The following is a 20,778-nucleotide window of genomic DNA, read 5'->3' as shown; positions in this document are numbered from 1 at the left end:
AGTGCACAATAACGGATAAAACCACTGGTGTTCTTTATCACTGAGTCGAGCCCAGCGTGCTGTTCCAAAGCCTGTGAGAGCAGTCAGGAAGATTTAAAGTGCTTCATAGAAGCAAAATTATGAGTGACCTCTCTCGTAACACTCCCTCCGCTCGTAATACTCGCTCCGCTCTTCACTCTGCTCTTTATCTCACTCTAATCCCAACTCATTTCATATGCTAAGTAAAAGCTTATATCCCCTCTTCACTGTACGTACACACACGCACTTCATCGCTGTGGCGTGATTATAAAATTTGCATAGAGGATGTTTTCGGAGCTGTGGAGAGCTAAAGCGGGGGTTGTGGGTGGTCTAATGTCTGGCAGGTGTAGAGAGGTGGGACAGAGACTCCCAGAATCTCGCTCACGTCTGGATTTACGATAACCCAACAAGAGGAACCCAGAGAAAGTTCCCTCGTGTCTCGGCGTCTCTCTCTCTGCTCGCCTCAGATGGTTTCCTCGGATTCTAATTTGCATCTTCTTCTTCCTTTTTTTCTTTTTTCACAGCTGCCACAGATGTAGCGAAGATTAGGAGAGAGAAGAAGAGGCATAGCTGACTCTGTGCACCCAGGGAGGATGCAATGAGGTGGAACTGCCTCTCAGTTTCCCACTGGAAAAAAAAACTTTACCCATCAGAGCGCCATCTGCTGACACGGACACGGTGGGGCGGGACAGCTGGTGTTGTGAATCAGGCCGCCACAGTCCAGGGACCGGCTACTTCCCAACACCAGGGTCTCACCATCACCCCTCACATCTCATTCTGCGTGTATTTGTCAGCTAATGTTCTAGTTTGGTTGTTGTTGTAGTCTCTTACATTCGTTCATGTTGTTACTTGTTTGTTTTTTGTAAAAACTACTTCTCACTTGACTGAAAGTAAAATTGCCTGTGTTGTAAATTACACACTATAATACCTGAAAAAATACAGCAAAAAACCCAGTTGAAGTGCCATTGTGAGAGTAAATCTTCCAAAAAATATGGAAAAAATGAGACTATAAATTATCTGTCGTTTTAGTAGGGTAATTAAATAAAGTCGTCAAAATATTTCTGAGAACATTTGTCAGTTTTTTTGTTGTTGTCCCAATTATAATTTGTAATAAAATGTCAGAGTTGCCAATACTCCTCACTAGTTCCATCCATATTAAATAGGAATCAAACAGTAATGGGATCCCACAGGGCTCTATTTTGGGGCCTTTATATTTGACTTTTTGACCTCACGATCTGAAAGTTTCAGTGATGTAAATAAACTTAATTTATGACTGGACATCTGGACATTTATGGTTTTGTGTGATAAGCCCAAGGAAAGGGCTTACTGTGGTGCCAGCGCTCTTGAACTTTAGTGCACACTGACTGAATCACATAAGCCCCAACACATGTGAAACTTAACATTATAAAATGTGATGAATATATGGCACATCAGTTTTACCTCCTTCTTATTAATCTGCATCCATCATTATGCTGCATTCATCTCGTTTCCCCGTTTCAAGAGATGCATGATCTACTTGAAAACTATGCACAAAATACATAGCATACTTTTTTCAGACATCTGCATGAATAGCTGGCACAAGTGTGGTTGATGGAAAGAAGTATATAAAACACCTCTAAAATTAAGCCCCGCTTTCAGGATGCTATAGCCATAATTGGGCATTTTCAGTCAATTCAGAAAAGAACTACGTAGAATGCACTCCACACACACACAGTTTGATGCAGTGCCGGTCTCAGCTTTTTTTAAGCACACCTCTCCCGCCTCACTAAAAAAACGGAAAGAAGACTGTTATCAGTCCAAACGCCACCAGCTGTGTTCTCACCTGCCTCCCCAGCACCGCCCCGTTGAGCCCACTGCACCACTCCACCCCTGCAGCCGAGCCCGGGACCACACCTCCACCACACACTAATATCAAACAATTACAGTTTCGGTTCACTCGCACATCTACACACAGTATTTGCTGCACCACTCTAGTTCATGTCTTAGTTTTAGACCTTGGATAAAAACAGTTTTCTATTTCATCCCATTAATGTATTTATTACACTCACATGAGAATATGCAGCTATATCATCTAAATATGGCCTGAGGGCTGGAATGTGATCCTTGGACTATCTCACTCCAGTCAGTAATATCCTTAAGAGAATTAAAGAACCCTTAAAAATGAAAATGGGAAGGGTTATGCAGGGGAATCTCAAGGTTTATGACTGTTCTAACACTGCACTGCTACTGAACTCTACTCCATCCATCCATCCATCGTCATCTGCTTTGTCCGGGGTCGGGTCGCGGGGGCAGCAGCCTAAGCAAAGAGGCCCAGACCTCCCTCTCCCCAGCCACCTCCTCCAGCTTGTCCGGGGGAATACCAAGGCGTTCCCAGGCCAGCCGAGAGATATAATCTCTCCAGCGTGTCCTGGGTCTGCCCCGGGGCCTCCTCCCGGTGGAACTCTACTCCAGTGACATGTATTTCATCACTCATTCAGGTAGTGGTGCATATCAGACAACCAGCAAAATGCCGGCTAATTTATTTATTATTTACAGTACTGTGCAAAAGTCTCAAGCCACCATTTATTTCTTTATATATTTCTTGGAAATGTGGAAATATGTGAGGTGATTTATTGATATGTGCAAATATAAAAGGAAATACAGTATACAAGGCAAAATCGGAGATTGTACAAATCTAACAAGCTTGAAAGTCAATATTTGGTATGACCACCTTCAACACTACCTGAACTCTCTTAGGCAAGCTTGCTCATAATTTATTTAAAGAGTCAAGGAATAGTTCGAGGCTTCTTAGACAATCAAAGCTCTTTGGATGTTGGCTGCCTTTTCTTCCATTCTCTATTAAGATGATCAAGATGATCCCACACTAATGCTGAGATTCAGGCTCTGGGGAGGCCAGTCCATGACTTATAGTGCTCCATTGTGTGTTTTTATATCCAGGTATGCTTCATTGACAGTCTGTTTGGGATCACTGTCATACTGAAAAATAAATCTGCTGCCAAACCATACATTGCAGATGGTATTGCACAGAGATCAATGTCTGATGGTACTTTTCTCTGTTTATAATTTCATCAGTGATTGAAATTATAAACACATATTATATTTTCAACAAGATCCTCATCGTAACTAGCTCATGTAACCCCAAACCAAGACAAAGTTTCCACCATCTTTTACTGATGACTGTAGAAACTCACTGTTGTGTTTCTCTTCTGTCCTCCTATGTACTTACTGATGACCATCCATTCCATTCAGGGTTGCAGATGTGCTAGGGATAGGGTGAAAAGCAGGGTATAACCTGAACAGCAACCTGTACATTAGTCTGTACATACAGTGATGTGAACCAAAGAATTTTGGGTTCCTTACGTGATCAGAAATGTTGTTCAGTCCACTTCTTTTGTAATTTGGCATACATAAGCCTTTTCTTCCCAGTTCCCTTTATTAGGTACGGCTTCTTTACAGCCAACCTTTCACTTGCAACATTTCTGACGAGGCTTTAGTGAACAGTAGATGGATCATCTGAAGGGCCAGATGCATGTCTCACGTCCTGTGTCAGGTCATTGCTGGGTTTTTTTCCTGTTTCTTACATACATGACTTTCAGTTGCTGTTCGTCTGCTGTGGAGAGTTTTTGGCAGGCTTTTTGGTACCATTTTTCTTAACTCTTCAATGATTCATGGGTCAAGTTTTAGTCATTTAGCACATGAAAATATTCCTCTGAAAATAGTCCAATACAGGGACAAGAATGAAAATGAGTGAAAAAGCAGCCAATGTCCAGAGAAGACTTTGAAAGACCAAAGCCTGGAGAACTAATGCACAATCATTAGAATTAAAATTCTCTTTGAAATAAGTTTGTGTTCACAGCAATTAATATGATTTTATTATATTAACATAGTGCGAGATTCTGTTGGCTTTAGACCAAAATTCCTGGTAGAAGCATACTCAATTGTTACTTTTCCCTTGAGTACATTCCAGAGCCTGTACTTTGTTGCTTTTACTTGAGTGAATAGGTTAAATCATTAACAAGAGTATTACAAGAGTATTTTAATACAAGTATGTGCACTTCTAATTGAGTACAGAATATCTATAGTTGGGCCACCTCTGGTTAAAAGTTAGTATAGTTATAGAAGCTATTTGGCAATGTGCGTAGGACGGCTAAGAAACGCAAAATGATCTGCGCATGCGCAATGATTCGGGCACACCTTAGCTCCCCATGTCAATCTCAAATTAACAGTGAGCGGCAGCAACACGAGTGCGAGGGCCCCGAATAGTAACGTAATGATGGTTTAAGAAGAACAAGTTCCAGCGTTACTCTGAAAAATACTTTTATAGCAGCCTGGTAAATTATTTAATAAGTTTTGGAAGGCACAGTTTTAACTGTTAGCATGTTTCCATCTTCTAGCAGGGTGAAACTCAACAGAGTTGCGCTAAAAGACGTTGTTGGGTTAAAGCTGACCCCGCGGCGGAGACGAGACCCAAAGTTACTGAATAGAATTAAGGCTGAAAGCAAAAAACAAGAGAAAAACTTTGATTCCGTGCAGCTAATTTCAGAGAAAGATATGGTGTCACCTCCGGGCAGCAATGAACCCGACCAAAACTTGACGCACACAATGGGTTCCGAAAAGAAGACACAGCCGCCGAGCACTCACGACGAGGAGGAGCCGGAGGAGAATGGCTCAGGTACGCAGAAAACAAAGAGTAAAGTAGACTCTGAGTCACGAGGCGCTGATAAACAAGACGGGCCGAACACTAGAGGCAAGTATCAACAGAGCAGGGGGGGTCAGAAACACGTGCCTCAGACCGCGGTTTATTTGGTGTGTTTTCAAACGGCTCCACGGTAGGACGAATCCAAGGAGTGAAAGGTCCAAATATCAAATGAAGCTGACAAGCCAGGCGACTCTGGCCAGGAGGAGGAGACAGACCGATTTAACGTCGGGTAGATGTCCTTTCAGACAGTGCGACGTTAATGGTAAAAGTGGTGTGGCACGCCGGGCTAAAAGCGTGAGGGTCGGTGTTAGAGAGGGACGGAGTTCAGTGAAGGCCACGTCCGCCGGGTGTGATCCTCAGCCCGCTGCTGCTTCTGCAAAATCGGGAGGAGTGCGAAGGGAATCCCAAGTAAGGTGCACTTTAGCTGGATTATAAGTTAGAGTTTTTAAGGTTAAAGGTTTTAAGGTTGGTTAAATTGCACTGCCTTTAAATTGATTTTACAATTGGGCGTTTTGTGATAGGTTTATGCTTTTAGCTAACTCTTTGCTAATTTGTGCCAAATTGTGTCAGATGCTAAGCTAACAATGTGGTAAAGTCCTACTGAACACGATCCAGTTTTAGTGGATATCATGCAGTTCATGGTTGAACCTGACATGAAGGATCTTCTTAGCTATTACTTGCCCGGATTGGAGCTGATGGAGTTTAATTATACACTAACTAGCAGCCTGCTAATAGCAGATACATTTCCTGTTCATATAGCTGGCACTCGTCTTACTTGCTGAACATGAGCTAGATTGACTAAATAAATCCCCGGCTGTATATTCCTATTAAGGTTTTTTAATATAATCTATTTATTTTATAAAGTGTATAAAAACAATGTTGTTACAGATTTGTCCCCATATTGGACGTGATAGTACCACCGGTTGCTAGGGAAACATGCCTATTCCCACACTTTTTGGGAGTGGTTCTTATGTTCTTGAACGTTGCTCAAAAAGATGGTGCACTTGCCTGTAGTTTTTCATGTTTGTCTGCAAATACTGCTCTCCCAGCTGAAGTAAAACCTGAAGATGGTCTTGAAAGTAAAAGTTCAGCCTATGCAAGTCATTCGCTATCATTTAAACCAAAATCCCGGTACTATGCCAGTGACCAAAGCAGTCAAAAGTATGTTTCATCCAAATGTTTGGGGAATACACCTTTTTCCCTAGTAGCAGGTGGTTGCCAGGGGGTCTCGCACCGGTTTATCAGCAATCCTTTAGTGAATGCCATTAACCTCTAGCATCCAGTCAAAACTGGCTGGAGTACTCAATTTTCCCTCATTACTGATGGTTGCGGGCCTGTGTGACTGAGGCCTTATTCACTTGCTCGTGATAGTCAAACGTCCAAATGGCAGGCAGTTTAATATCACCTGGTTAGTGCTTCACATATCGACAAAACCTCAGTTGGGTAATTTGGGGATTGTCTCATTCACAGCCTGGGAAGCTGTTCCACATAGCTGCCACTCAAGCTTAGTGAACCTACTCTTTACAGTTCTTTATTAGAAGTGGGAACGTTAACCAAATGTATGTTTTCCAGGCTCAGTCAGTCGTTGTTACTAAATCATAACCAGTTATAAAGTAAGAGCTTTTTTTTTCTTTCTCTAAACCTTAACACACATTTACATTTTTGTATTTCAAGTTCCCTAAAGTCAATCTTTTGAGTGATATTTTGGTTAGATGTCTGAAATAAGATCTCTGGTTAACACAAGCTCTAGACATTTTTTTCCTGCAATATGAAATACTTCAGTAAATAGTGCCCCAATTGTGAATCTTTTTTTTTTTTTTTTTTTACATTTTTTAATGATGTCCATTGTCCCAGAGAAGGTGTTGTCTGGTAAATTATGTGTACAGTGTCATTGCACTGAACACAGAACATTTATGGCCTAACAAAAGTGTTATAATTTAGTGTCTTCATTTATTTCCTATGGAGCTTATTTTCTGACATAATTCAAAACCTCTCTGCCTTTTTGTTGTACCAGTCACAATTATAATCAGTTATGGGTTAGCCTTCAAAAAAAGGTTGTGCCTGGGTAGATTCGGTAAATTAAACTGATATGAAAATCGATTTTTATTTTATTTATTTTCTCAAGGGTGAGACGTTAAGAAGGACAAATCCTAACAAAGTTCTTCAAGAAGCAAGTCTCCGCGACTCAGAAGCCATCTCAGCTGATTTTGAAGCCTATACCTAAATGAACAAAGAGAGCACCTTAACTTTGAGTTGTCATCAGAATTTAAAATTATATGCGGGGGGGAAAAAAAGGTCCCTGCTCATCCTGACAGAACACTGAGCAAATGCCATTCTAGTTCATTTGAATAGACACTGTTGATTTAATTGATCCATGAGTAAATATATCCACCGCGATATATGTGAGGACGTCATCCACGTTCCTCAGTGCAGCAACACGATTGGTTCGTATATCTCCTGGTTTGGCTTTTCAAAATCAGAATCAGAAAGACTTTATTTATCCCCAAGGTGCAATTAAGGTACACCAGAGCAGCATGACGTTGAGGGTAAGGACGGGGCATAAACAGGCAATAAGAGTGAGATAATAAATACACAGAATATACAGTATATACACAGTTTTAAAATTTTGATTGATTTTCTTGATTTCTGTTCAGGTTTTTTTCGTTTGATGCCTCTGTGATTAACTGGTCTGTTTGACTTTCCTGCCTCTAATGAAATCAGTCATTGCTCTAAGCCTTTGTTCAAGATGGTGAATGAGATGATCCCAAATGGTGCCGATATTGATTGGAATCGATGCTGTTTGAAAAGCAGTTATTAAAAAGAAAAAGAAAAAAGGAAAGAAAGCTACGGTGATGTTTCTTTCTGATGCTTAGGTAAATCATTGTTATTTCGTTTTGCACTCTCTGACAAGTGTTTTGTTTCCACTTGCAGATGTTGGTAGACATAAAGAGCCAAACCTCTCCGGTCTTACTGGTTCAGAAGTGTTACTAAGAAGAGCCGTCGGAGCCTCCCACTGTGGTGTCTGTGGGGAATGTAAATACACTTCCCCTCAGCGCAAGGCGCCGGGTAAGCTAAAAAGAGCTAGCCCAGGGTCAGAGCCACCTGCTACTCAGTCAGAAATCGAAAAAGAAAACACAATCACTCAGAGCTCTAAGAAGATTATCGTGTGGATAAACCAGTATCCCAAAGTGATCCTTTGTGACGTTGCCAAAAAATGTGAAGCTTGCGGTCACGATTGTGGGTATGTGTTACCGGATGCTCTCGAGAACAAGGTTGTGCGTTGCTTCCAGCAGGAGATGAGAGCTTCAATACGGTTTTGGCCTACTTGTTTAAGGCATAATGAATCAGAAACTGAGAAAAAGGCTCTGTTTAAAAGTAGCAAGTGTTGTCCAAGTGCTCAGGATGAGAAGACCGTCTGTCAGTCTCAAAGTCTGATCCGCCAGAACCACCTGGATGAAGGCATGCATTCACAGCCATTATCCCATCATACCGTGAGTCCTTTCCACCGGAGTCAGACAGGCGAAGACTCTGCAACTTGTTCTGCTTCTTTTTTACTAGATGAGCATACAAAGACAGGCAACTGCAGAGGTGGCATGCGTGACAGAGATGCTGAAGTGGACCTTGGTCCAGGATCAGATCCAGTAAGCCCAGAGACTTGTAGAGAAAAAGGAAAGGTAGGGGATAGCATTGAGTGCAGCAGCACTTTGGACTTCGCGCCCACCGATAAGTGTAGCGCTTCAGGTGGTCAGAAAGGCGATCCCACAAATGCTGATGGATCACACGTGTTGTCAGATCTCATCGATCATGTTAGTGACGAGGATACAGATGCACCAGAGTCGTACACTTGCCAGAGAGTAAGGGCGTATTTGAGAAAAATACATTTTTCATGTGCACGCACTTACATGGCCTGGCCTTTCTCAAAGACTTGCACAGCAAATGCTTCTACCACAGCAGGGACTATTGATCCATCAGCAAAGGATGGGATTGACTCTGCAACAGCTAATCAAAGTATGCCAGGTTCATCCAGTAACCTGTTCAAGGACATTCCCCCGAAGGCACCTACAGAGAAATGGGAAGAGGATGGAGAAAGCGCTTTTGCTCAGGGAAATGAGAAAAGGCACAGAAAAGACATGGAGACCTCACCGCTGTTTAACCAGCCTGAAGAGTTAGAAACCAGGCCTAATTCAGATACGGCATCATTCCCCCCTCCAGCTCAGTGTGGAAGGGAGCGTGGCACTGATGGAGTCTCAGCCTCGGCTTTGCTAGTTAATGGACCAGAAACTGTCACCTCCATATCGACCCCTTCCCCCTCAGTCCTCGGCCTGAGTGACTGGGACACTGCCACCACTCTGTCTCTTATGTCATCTCCATTCACACAGGGCAGCATGAGCAGCCTCTCAGCCACAACATCTTCTCTCCCACCTTCATCGCTTATTCCCAAGAGAGTCAATGTTGCTGACAAAATATTGTCCTCCTGTGAAGAAGCCCAAACAGCTTCTTCCTCTCCCAATGTTCCTCTGCACAGCCCTGACTCCTTTCATACATGTGAATCCTTTGTCCTTCCTCAAGATGAATATGAAAATGACAAGGAACCATTCCCATGCAGGAGCTCCCCCAGACTGGACCCATATTATTGTGCAAGTTCGTTTAGGGGCAATGCTTCAGTGGGTTCACTATTGTGCAGCATCTCCCAGGAACACTGCGTAGAGTCAGACTTGAATGAATTCATGCTTCCACCTTTGCTCTCCCCTGTCCATTCACCACAACGGCAGTTGTGCCAGAGAAGCTTCTCGTGCTGCAGCTCAAGCAGTACAGATGAGGAAGAAATGAACAAAGATGTGAGCAACTTGCCACAAAATGATAATTGCAAGGATTGTCTTGAGCACCATATTGAAGAGTTGGAAAGAGACTTGTCAGACTTTACAACTCCTGAGACACCAAGGGAACCTCAGTCTTCTCCCAGCAGTGAAGAAGAAAGTGATGACGAGGATGATGTGGAGCAGGGTAACCGAATTTCAGAACAAGTTTCCTTACATCGTAAAATAAAGCCGAGCCTTAGCTCAGGTGTTCTGACAGAGCCCTGCTCTTCTTCCTGCAGCGACGAAAAGAACGGTGCGGCCTTGAGTGATGGAGAATCACACTCAGACACAGAAGAGGGATCAAGCCCGTCTAAAATAGCAAACAGCGAAGAGGATAAAACCCAAGGAGAAGCAGCTGGTGATTCTCAGCCTGGCATTTTGGACGAGTTAACAGCCTACGAACAGGACATCCTGCTTGTTGACGTGATCCAGGACGACCCAGAACTGTTTGACAACCTGCCTGATCAAAGTTTGCTGAAGCTGGGTCCTACCCGAGCTGCCGAGGCTCCGGGAACCAAACCTGCTGCTGTGGTGAATACTCCAAGAAGAGATGGAGCGTCACAGGAGCTGCAAGAGAGGTAAGGTCTTATATTTAACATTAAGTCCTGCAAGTGACAGATTAATTGTTGAATGCTTTATAAATAAAAGTTACTTTTGTTCTAGATTGGCTCCAGTTACTGTGGATTTGCCTTGTGACAGTCCCAATAACACAGGTACGATCAGTGCGCAGAGAAACTGAGCCATGATGACAGTGTCTTCTATATTTTATTGTTTCCTTCGATATGTATAAAGTGAAAATAAGACAAAAGAAGCTAAACATTTTTAAAAAAGGAAAATAAGTAAAAACAGTAGAACGCTCGGTAAAAGTAAAGGCATGTCAGTGTTTGTGACTCAACCTAAAGTTCTGCCACATGGATGGGACGCAGAGTCTGTGATTTTTACCTGTTATGATCTAAAGTAACAGGGTTGCTGTTAGGGCTGTTCGATATAATGATATATATCAGATGACCATATGAAAACATCTATTGTTTCATTTTACGCTATCATTTGTTTCGTGGTGTCACAAAATAAATTGTTTACGGTAATATTTTTTTCATGGTTTTGATGGTCACTGTAGAATTAATTTTAATTAAGTTCTCTCTTTCTCTTATATTTAATATAACCACACTACGGACGGACAAGCGACTGCTTTTATGTGTTGTCATTAGCAACAATGACAGTAAAACTATCGCGTGGCTCCGCCGTCCGCTTAGTTTCCAAATAAACCTTTCACAATAAAGCTGAAGATCCTGTTAAGATTTTTCAAAATAAACCGAATCACATGAAATAGTATGCAGAGTGTTTACGGACAAGAAGCTAAAAAGAGCCGTCAGGTGCTAAAAAATAAACCTTAGAACAGGATTTTGCCTGCAGCGCGCCGTGTAATAAATGCTCACAAATAAAACTGTGGCTGTTTCAACTTGTGCCTTAAAATGTAGTTTAATGCATCGGTGCCCAGCTGAAGCCACTTCACGCAAGTCAAGTTGCCCGAAATTCACAGAAAATGTAAAATTTTTGTGATATTTATCATTGTTGGGATGATAAATGTCTTATATCGGGAAATGAGATTTTGGTCATATCACACAGCCCTAGTTGCTGTGAAAGAAATGGAGAAAGCTGCTTGTTTTTTTTGTTTTTTACAGATATAGATAAACAGCTGGAGTCTGGAGTTTTATGGATTCACTTACTTGCTGGAAAGAGCAGTCCGACTGCAGTTAAAGCAATAAAAATGTCCTGGTTGATTCTTTTATGTGGCTAAAATCCACTTTGGCACCTCTGCAGCAGTACATTACTAAGTTACTTAGTTCTTGCATTGCTCCTAATATCTCAAACTGTTTTTAATTCAAAGATTAGAGAGACATGTAAACTGGTTTTACGGAGCTTACTGAAAATCCCAACAGCTCCTAAATGAGAAACTCACTGCTTTTAAAAGAAAATTAAATTTTTTTGCATTTTATATTTAACTGACTGCTTATGATGTCCCACATGAAAATACCAACATGTCTAAGTTGTTTATCGCCATTAAGCTTTAAAGGATTGATTTTCTGGTTAATATTGTGCAGTAAGTTGATTTTCTTACACGAGTTTCAAAGCTTGTGGTCCTTTTGTGAGAGATGAAATGTGGTAAATGTGATTATATTTTGTCCAGTACAGATGTTTGTTCAAAATTTCAAGTTATTGTCTCAGACGTTTTAGTTAGTAGGTGGAAATTTTAAGATGCCTAACTCAACTAACTTTGATAATGGCCATTATAATGGAGACAATGGCCTGAAATGACCCAAAACTTTGACATACTTTAAAAAAAATTCCCCTCTATGATTGGAACAGACTTCAGTAGACCAGAGATTAACTTGTGATTGTTTTTTTTTCTTCTTCAAATCCTATAGAGGAGAGTAACAGCAGGCCATGGAGACCTCATTCTAGCAGCACCCATACTGGAGCACAGAGCGACACATGCCCTACCTCCACTGAGAAGCAAAGCAAACATGTGGTAAAGTAATGGGTCCTCTGCACAATCAGATAGATAGAGAAAGGAGCAGCGTGCACGTCAGTGGTTTTAACTTCCCTGAGGTTTTGTAGAAAAACATGGCAGGGCTTTTAATAGGGCTTCTTCTGCATAAATGCTCTCTGTGCATTTTACAGAGCACTGAGTCTGATGTATTACAGCGACAATGTTTAAAGATCTGACACATCAAATACTGAATTTAAATAATTTTATTTTCAAAGGAATGGGTGTTTCATACGTTATCCTGCTTCTAAAGTATAATAAATGCACAATAGTGTATCTGTCATGTGTTGTTGTTTTTTTTTTCTCCAATAGGTTCAATCTGATACCAACAGCAATCATGTAAATAGTGGCCCAGAAAGGTACCAGTTTGCTTAGTGCACATGACCTGATCTTTGATTTGTCACATTAATCTTTCAGTCTCGCGATCATCATATTGTTTATGTTCTGTAACAGGAGCCAGCCCATCAAGACGGTGAACTCCTTTCAAAACATCCCCCCACTCATGTCCATGGGAACCGGTGAGGGAGAATGAAAAGGGCTCAGACAATGAACTTTAATTGCTGTTGCGTTTATCTTGTTCTCACTAATAACTCCTCATTTTATAACTTAATTGCCAATGTGAGTGCTCAGCGTTACTTTATTCTTTGGCTCTTCTGGTCTCCAAGCAGGGGCATGGATCACAAACTCCGCAAACATGATGGATTTTAGGCGCCTGAAATCAAGTTCTGTAAGTGTTCCTTTGTATATTACCATGTTGCTACTGAAAAAATGCTCAGTTTAAATACATGTTCGGTGGCGTTAGCATAGATTGGACTTTCCAGTTATTTAATAGAATATAACTGAAATAAATCTGGAAAAGTCAGAACTGGTTTTGGAAGTTCTAGTAGGACAACTAATTTTAAACTTATAAAGAAATTACTGTCATATATACAGTATCTGGAGATATGAGGGTCCTTTCCATAGTCTGTGTATAAAGATGGATGTGGCCTTTTTGAAAATGAATCTTAAATACCTTTAAATCTCTGACCTCAGTAAACAACTCACTGATGAGTTTGTGGTCTCTAAAACTAATGAATCCTTGCTGAATACAGCACGATTTCCATTTTCTAAACCATGAACAGAAATGGCCTCAGTTTCACGGTCTGCTCTGACAATCATTCGGTTTCAGCTTGAGGTTTCCCAAAAGAATTAAACTAATGTCGCCGTGGTTACTGTAGATGTACAGTTCGTTCTTCTGTACAATAAATATGTTTTGCACTGTGGGTGAATTGCATTGCTATAACTTGACTGTGTGATGCTGTCTAAATGCCCAGTACTGCAGGCTGTACTTCAGTGAATCACTGACCTGTGGGTTCAAAATGTGTCGCTTCCAACATCTGCCTATGGAGGGGGATGAAAAGGTACACTCTGTGGTTTTTACTTTATTTATTTATTTATTTATTTATTTTTTCTTGATTTCACCAAAGACAGTAAATTGTTTGTGTATTGTGTACATTTTATGTTTTTAATCTTGAATTTAAAAAATCAAATTGAATTGTTGGAGATTGCAGGGCCAACATCACCCTCTGTTGTGACATCGCTGTAATTGCACACTTTCTTTTTCATTTGCTAGTTTTGTATTGAAAACGTGACAAGATTCATCAAAAATCCAACGTGCCTTCAGAAAGCAGGTGAGTTTCCTTCCTTTCCTTCCCACTTCTCTTTTTCTCCCACAGCCTTTGTGCACGCTGCATGCTAAACTGATTGCCCATCTTTGCTGCGTCATCGGTCTCCTTTCTCCTCTCCTGCTCTACCCCTGTTCTCCTCAGGAGCTGTGTTTACAGGATATTACCAGAAAAACCCGCCAGGAGTGTATTTCTCTTTGCCGATATTTTTCTCCCTCCTCTGGGCTCTGCTGAAAGCTGGCATGTTGTCCGAGGTCTTTTCCGTCCTCAGTGTTGGCTTGGCTCACAACATAGTGGTCAGTGTAGCAGTCCTGACATTAACCACGGAGAAAACTAAACAACTGATTGATGCTGACACGAGATTAGACGTTGATCTTGTTTTCTTTTTAGCCCAGCCACGAGTTCCTCCTCTCCCTTTTTAACTGCGTGAGAGAAAAGGGTGTGATGGGCTTTGTGCCTGAACTCATGCAGCTCACTTTCAAGGTATCAGTTGTTTGCCTTTCATTATGCTCTGAGTTTAGCTCATTTGCTTTATGTGCCTCTGGAAGAATTTAGACTACCTGTCTGTATGTTTACAGATGGCCAACGCTGGACTAGAGCTGAGTTTGGACTGCCTCGACTGTGTAAGGAACACTCCTCTTTTCCAGCAAATGATTCATCCAAACTCGCCTTCGGTGTCCAGCAACAACAAGTGAGTGAGCCACAAAGTTCACAATTGTTTTCATTTGTTAATCATAACTCTTATAATTCTTATTTTCACTCTTAAAGGGTTTCCTCTGGTGCACCGTTTCCAGAGTACCTGAATTTAGCCCATTCCATTGTGGAAATGGAGGTAAGAGCTTCACATCTTTTGACAGCTTTGTCTGTAAAGATGGTGGTGCGTTGTGCTCATGTGTGTATTTGTTGTATTTGTTGTCTGTGTCAGCTTTGTATGAAACAAGAGGACTGGAGGAGGATAGGTGAGGTTTTTAGAGGGATCTGCCAGTCCAACCAGCACCCCAGCCAAGTGGAGCGCATCAGTGGTCGCATTGCTGTCGCGCTCCTGTCTGAGGGCAAAGACAAGCTGTCACTGCCCTTTTCTGTATTTGCTGAGACAGGTAAAAGTAGAGATAAACATCAGTTTTCTTCTCCCAGTGTGGTTCTGTGTACTAGCACCTTCCAGATTCCAATCTGGAGGGGAAAAAAGTAGCTGTTCATTTATTTATTCATTCAAATGTTCTTTAGTGTGTCAGAATGAAAGTGAGGACAGCATGGTGAGGAGTTTCGTAGGCAGAATTGGAGTCTCTCTGATGTTACGGTACCACAAAACGCATCAGTGGGCCAAGGTAATCAGGCCGTGCAGCTCGCATCACACTCTCCTCGTCACATCTGAGCAGCATCTTCGAATTTAGGATGTCATTGTTTGTCTGTGTCATGTTTACTGATGCAGGGTCGCAGGGTGGTCGAGACGCTGTCTGTTTTAAAAGTCGGCTTCTCAACTCTGAAAGGTCTGTTTGGGAACGAGGACGGAGCGTCACGATGCTGCCTGATCACTGTGGCTGCAGAGGTCTTCCTCCTGAGTGGCAGCGTGGAGGGAGCTCTGAACACACTCCGAGGTAGTGACTCGTGAAGCTGATTGATGTTTATTTAGCTAATGTCGTCATGCTTAAAATGTAACCAGCGTTTTATTTTCATGGTTTATAAGTGCAGAGTTTCACAGCTCGAATAAAAATGGGATTTATGCTGCATTGGCAAAGCAAAGTCAACTAAAGGGCCAACTTTTAACTGGTGCTGAGATATGTCAACTTTACGGCTAATAGCTGTTTGTGTCAACAAGCTGAATCCCAAAGATTTTATTTTGCGCCTGTCTAAACTGTGTCATCTTTGGCATAAAGAAATGGGAACAAATTATGTCTGTGTAGTTTCTCATTCATGGTAGTCTTAAGAGCTTGGAAAAAAGGAGACTTCATTACGTTTGTCAAGACATTTGATCCAAGAGGCTTTTTCGGATCAGAACTGAAGTTTTCTTCTTTTTCTGAGCTCTTAAGATGAAAACATGATTTCTTTTGTTTTTGTGACTGGCTGCTAAAAACAAAGTGCCTGAAGAATCAATGTCAGAAATTGTCTGATATGTATGGGCCATTATGAATCATTTTATGCCTGGATGAGTTCTATGTCAGTGTTAAGTAGCTTTGCAAACAAGAAAGTGGTCAGGTGCAAGGACTGCGCTGAAGATGAGGGGAAAAGCAACCAATGTCTAAAAGACAGATTTGAATGACCATCAGAAAGTGCTGAGAGCTGCTGCTCAGGATCAGTTGTGTAACAAAGACAAGTCTGGCTTCTTGCGAGGAAAGTGTAAAAAATGACTCAAGACTTTGCACAATCCTCAATAATAGGTTTCCATTAATGTCTTTTCTTAACACTCACAAACTTAAAGTTCTTTCCCTGTAAATCAGTAAAAGCAAATTTGGTTTTATGTCCTCAGACTTTATGTGGAAACCTTAAAAGTGATAGTCGTCTCGCTGCCCTGAGAAATGCTAGCTTTCATAGTCTTGTAGGTAATGTTGTAGAACTGTGAAACCAGTTATTTGCTGAATTGTTTAAATTTTGTTTATACATCTGTTAATCCAGAAAACAAGTGGTTCCTGAGTTCGTCCTCATGGCCGTGTGAGCCTGCCGATCTGGAGAGTAGGACTCGTGTGCTGATACGTCTGGCTGAAAAAACCTCTCACAGAGACACGCTGGAACTTCTCTGTAATCTTCCTGGAGTTAAAGAGTCAAGTGGTGAGTAACCTACAGAGAGCTGAAATTAAAGTTAAAAAAACAAACAAACAATGATACAGCAGGTTAGTCAGCTTTGCTACTAAACTGGCCAGATCAGTATCCCACAAGTTTAACTGACTCGCTACACTCTGATTAGAAAGTGCTGGTTTAATTTTGTACAGTGTTTGCTAGCGCTAATAGATGCTCAGCTGTGAGAAAAATTTAGTTGATAAAGAGGTTTTTCTTTTTTCTCCAGACTCGATGGATATCTCCAGGTACAGCCCCTTGTTTAACTCTCACCTTCAAGTGTGTGTGGACAGGCAGATACTTCCTGTGGCTTCAGACACGGTGGACTTTATGCTCTCTAAAAACCTGGCTGTTGACCACACAGTGCTTCGGATACTTTTACAGAAACTGGGCAAGCAAAACCTCTGGCTCCGGGCTCGGGAAGTCTTCAAACGTAAGTACCACACTCTGGTTTTTACTGCTACACTTACATCATTGCATCATAAATGTGAGTTGTCGAAGGCAGGAAACAGCTGCAGATTCTATTACGGCACCAGATGTTGAGTCTGATCAGTCTCAGCTAACGTTTACAAATGGTCAAAGATTTGGATTAGATTAGACTCTGAGGTGTGCTCGCTGCGTTCATGTTCATTAGATTCTCTGAGTGTGGGCTACTACCCTGGAGTCTCAGCTCCCCCTGGTTTCATGACACTGATTGTCCCCTGTCGACTGGGGGAGGTGGAGCTGGCTCTCACCTTCGAGATGTTCATCACTGTCAACGCAACAGTCATTCACCACCTATCAGAGCCCATTACTTCTCTCACCATTACTCTCAAAAGGTAAATTGTGTTTTTGTGTATAAGGAGTCTGTTCAGATGGAATCAGTGAAATATTGGCATTGGGGGGGGGGGGGCTGGATTGATGTCAATTAACTTTGATATGTGATAATTTCACCCAGAAATAAAGAACTCTTTGCATTCAAAATTATAAAAAAAAGATTGTCCATGGTTAGTGTGTGTAAAGATTCGACTGCAGTGGTACGTGATGTTCGTGCTTTCTCCTCTTCCAGGACTCAAAGCTGTGAGAGCGAGTACCTCTCTGCTGGCAGCCGCCTCCTCTCTGCAGCTTGTATCCCTCAGCCCAAACTAATAGTCCATTACACAGCAGTCAACTCAGAACAAGAACAAGTGTTCATGCTGGACGTTCCCTCTGCCCGCCGCTGGCTCCGCCACAATCATCTGTGGGCCCATGAGGTGTGGACACACTAAACCACCAGCTGTTTATTTCTTTGCTGTCTACAGAACTCCTTCTCTTTCCTTTAGAAACTGCTTGTGCTCAACAGCCGCTGACTCTCAGGAAAACAACCAATGAAATCAGGAATATGAAAGATTGCATATTTCTTGGTCATGTTTCAATTGACTTGAACTGAGGAGCAGAAAAACACAAAGACCAAAAACTACTATTCTTTTCTTTTTTTCTTTCTATCTTTATTTTTTTTTGGTTCAGAGTAGTTTTAAAATAGGTTAAGAGGTTGTTTCCTGAGTTCTTTTAGCTGATTTGTCAATCTGTTTGTGAGATTGACTCTTTGAAAGCAAAAACTCTGTTTAGGAACAGAGTCCAGCATGTTTGTTGCACGATTGTGTTTACTTCATTGTAAATAACATCTGAGTGTAAATAGGTATATATTTATAATGGTGTTTAGTCTTTGACAGTATTATGTTGTTATATTAATGTCAAAACCTCAATTGTTGCCAGTTAAGGAGCTGTGATTTACCTTTTCTTTGTATGAAGTTTTTATGTATCCATAAAAAAAAGGTTCTACTTAAAAAAAAAAAAAGGCTCTTTTTTTTTTTTCTTCTTCTTCTTCTTTCAAATGAGAAAGGACATTTCTCTAAAAAGTGATTTTTGGATTTGACCACAGTTGCTTCCTTGCAGTCTTTAACATTTCTCCTCCAGCAATGATGTAGCGGGTAAATGCAGCGTTACTGGAATCTCAGATTCTGGCCACTTTACAATACACAACATTACTTATAATTTCTGTTCCAGAGAACTTTCCTATTCAAAATTCTTTCAGGCATGTTTTCCTCTTCTTTTCGCAGCCAGCATCGCTCACTGTACGGGTCTCATTTTATGGTCCCTGTAGTAGAAGACGGGTTCCTCATGAAAGAAAAAAATCAGTTATCTGTGACTGCGACATGTTTGAGGAGCTTGATTACTGGAACATCAGTTGAGGCGTGAAGCATTTGACGCGGTGTCTTGGTTAAAAAGCACAACCCTGGCTGACTGACATGTCTGATCGTGCGTGACAGAAAGGTGGATTTAATATTGTTGCAGAGTCTTTGCAGCATAGGTTGAAATGTCTGTCACAAAAATATCAAAGTGCTGATTGACAATAAAAGTTTTTGCATACTATTTGGTGAGGTTTTTATTTGATTTTTTTACTTTGTGGCAGAACAGCTAAATAATTTAATGTAATTTAGTTGCTTCTATCCAGAACTCACTGACTTGACTTTCCCTTCAGTGCTTGGAATAAAAGCCCTGCTGTGGCCCTTATGTGGTGTTTCTGCTATTCAGCCACTAGATGGCGAACTTTGACATGAGCAGACCATAAAATAAACACATTTGCTGACACATGGTTTGAAAGCCACAGAGACCGGTGTTTAGAGAAGATGTTTCTCAGCTGTTCTGATACTCCTGACACATAAAGGATCACTGAAGGTTTTCGCTCAGGGAGCAGTTGTCCTCCTCTTTTAATATTATACAAAACAAATGTATAATATACATTTGGCCGCCGTTTCTGTGGGGATGGTGTTTGCTCTGTGTTGTAGCATCCTGATGACACTCGGTTTGAGCTCAAGTAGATGATTTTAAATGTCCCCCATTACTGATGGGAGTCTCACAGTCTAAGAAGGCTACCCGTGTCATTTTTCATATCCTTCCCCATGATCTGAATGCGGTGGTCCACCGAGTTACTGTGATCAGTGAACTGTGGTACGTCTTGAAATTTGATTTTCACCCAGGTGTCATCACATACCTGAACCAATGACTTGGTGTTTCAGGGCAGGATAACAGAGCCCTTTTTTCCACTTCTTCACTGTACAAGACAATTTGCCTATAAATGATCAAGAAACTGACCTCACAGCTCATTGTTCATTCAGTGGTGCTTATTTCAGTTATTATGCAAATGTACAGTGGGGCAAAAAAAGTATTTAGTCAGCCACCGATTGTGCAAGTTCCCCCACTTAAAATGATGACAGAGGTCAGTAATTTGCACCAGAGGTACACTTCAACTGTGAGAGACAGAATGTGAAAAAAAAATCCATGAATCCACATGGTAGGATTTGTAAAGAATTTATTCGTAAATCAGGGTGGAAAATAAGTATTTGGTCACCTCAAACAAGGAAAATCTCTGGCTCTCACAGACCTGTAATGTCTTCTGTAAGAAGCTTTTCTGTCCCCCACTCGTTACCTGTATGAATGGCACCTGTTTGAACTCATCATCTGTATAAAAGACACCTGTCCACAGCCTCAAACAGTCAGACTCCAAACTCCGCCATGGCCAAGACCAAAGAGCTTTCGAAGGACACCAGGAAAAGTATTGTAGACCTGCACCAGACTGGGAAGAGTGAATCTACAATAGGCAAGCAGCTTGGTGTGAAAAAATCAACTGTGGGAGCAATCATCAGAAAATGGAAGACATACAAGACCACTGATAATCTCCCTCGATCTGGGGCTCCACGCAAGATCTCATCCCGTGGGGTCAAAATGATCATGAGAACGGTGAGCAAAGATCCCAGAACCACACGGGGGGACCTGGTGAATGACCTGCAGAGAGCTGGGACCAAAGTAACAAAGGTCACCATCAGTAACACACTACAACGGCAGGGAATCAAATCCCGCAGTGCCAGACGTGTTCCGCTGCTGAAGCCAGTGCATGTCCAGGCCCGTCTGAAGTTTGCCAGAGAGCACATGGATGATACAGCAGAGGATTGGGAGAATGTCATGTGGTCAGATGAAACCAAAGTAGAACTTTTTGGTATAAACTCAACTCGTCGTGTTTGGAGGAAGAAGAATACTGAGTTGCATCCCAAGAACACCATACCTACTGTGAAGCATGGGGGTGGAAACATCATGCTATGGGGCTGTTTTTCTGCCAAGGGGACAGGACGACTGATCCGTGTTAAGGACAGAATGAATGGGGCCATGTATCGTGAGATTTTGAGCCAAAACCTCCTTCCATCA

General features: G+C 41.7%; 1 protein-coding gene across 2 annotated transcripts; it reads left to right on the top strand.

The window, feature by feature from the left end:
* Nucleotides 1-4,217: 4,217 nt before the first annotated feature.
* topaz1 (testis and ovary specific TOPAZ 1) lies at nt 4,218-19,089 on the top strand. 2 transcript variants are annotated; one of them, XM_026156211.2, is made up of 20 exons: nt 4,218-4,690; nt 7,649-10,154; nt 10,240-10,289; nt 12,003-12,106; nt 12,437-12,483; nt 12,578-12,642; nt 12,793-12,851; nt 13,438-13,524; nt 13,737-13,794; nt 13,933-14,084; nt 14,179-14,271; nt 14,367-14,479; nt 14,557-14,620; nt 14,714-14,885; nt 15,013-15,113; nt 15,218-15,383; nt 16,399-16,551; nt 16,787-16,990; nt 17,192-17,375; nt 17,606-19,089. In XM_026156211.2, exons 1-20 carry the CDS (start codon nt 4,396-4,398, stop codon nt 17,802-17,804), a joined length of 4,872 nt encoding a protein of 1,623 aa, XP_026011996.2. In that variant the 5' UTR covers nt 4,218-4,395; the 3' UTR covers nt 17,805-19,089. The 2 variants fall into 2 exon arrangements, with proteins under 2 accessions (XP_026011996.2, XP_026011995.2); XM_026156210.2 differs by having other exon boundaries at nt 12,790-12,851.
* The last annotated feature ends 1,689 nt before the right edge of the window (nt 19,090-20,778 follow it).

Source organism: Astatotilapia calliptera, chromosome 22, assembly GCF_964374335.1.
Source record: "Astatotilapia calliptera chromosome 22, fAstCal68.1, whole genome shotgun sequence".
Taxonomy (NCBI): Eukaryota; Metazoa; Chordata; class Actinopteri; order Cichliformes; family Cichlidae; genus Astatotilapia; species Astatotilapia calliptera.
The sequence above is the reverse complement of the archived record's forward strand: the minus strand, read 5'-3'. Positions and strand labels throughout refer to the sequence as shown.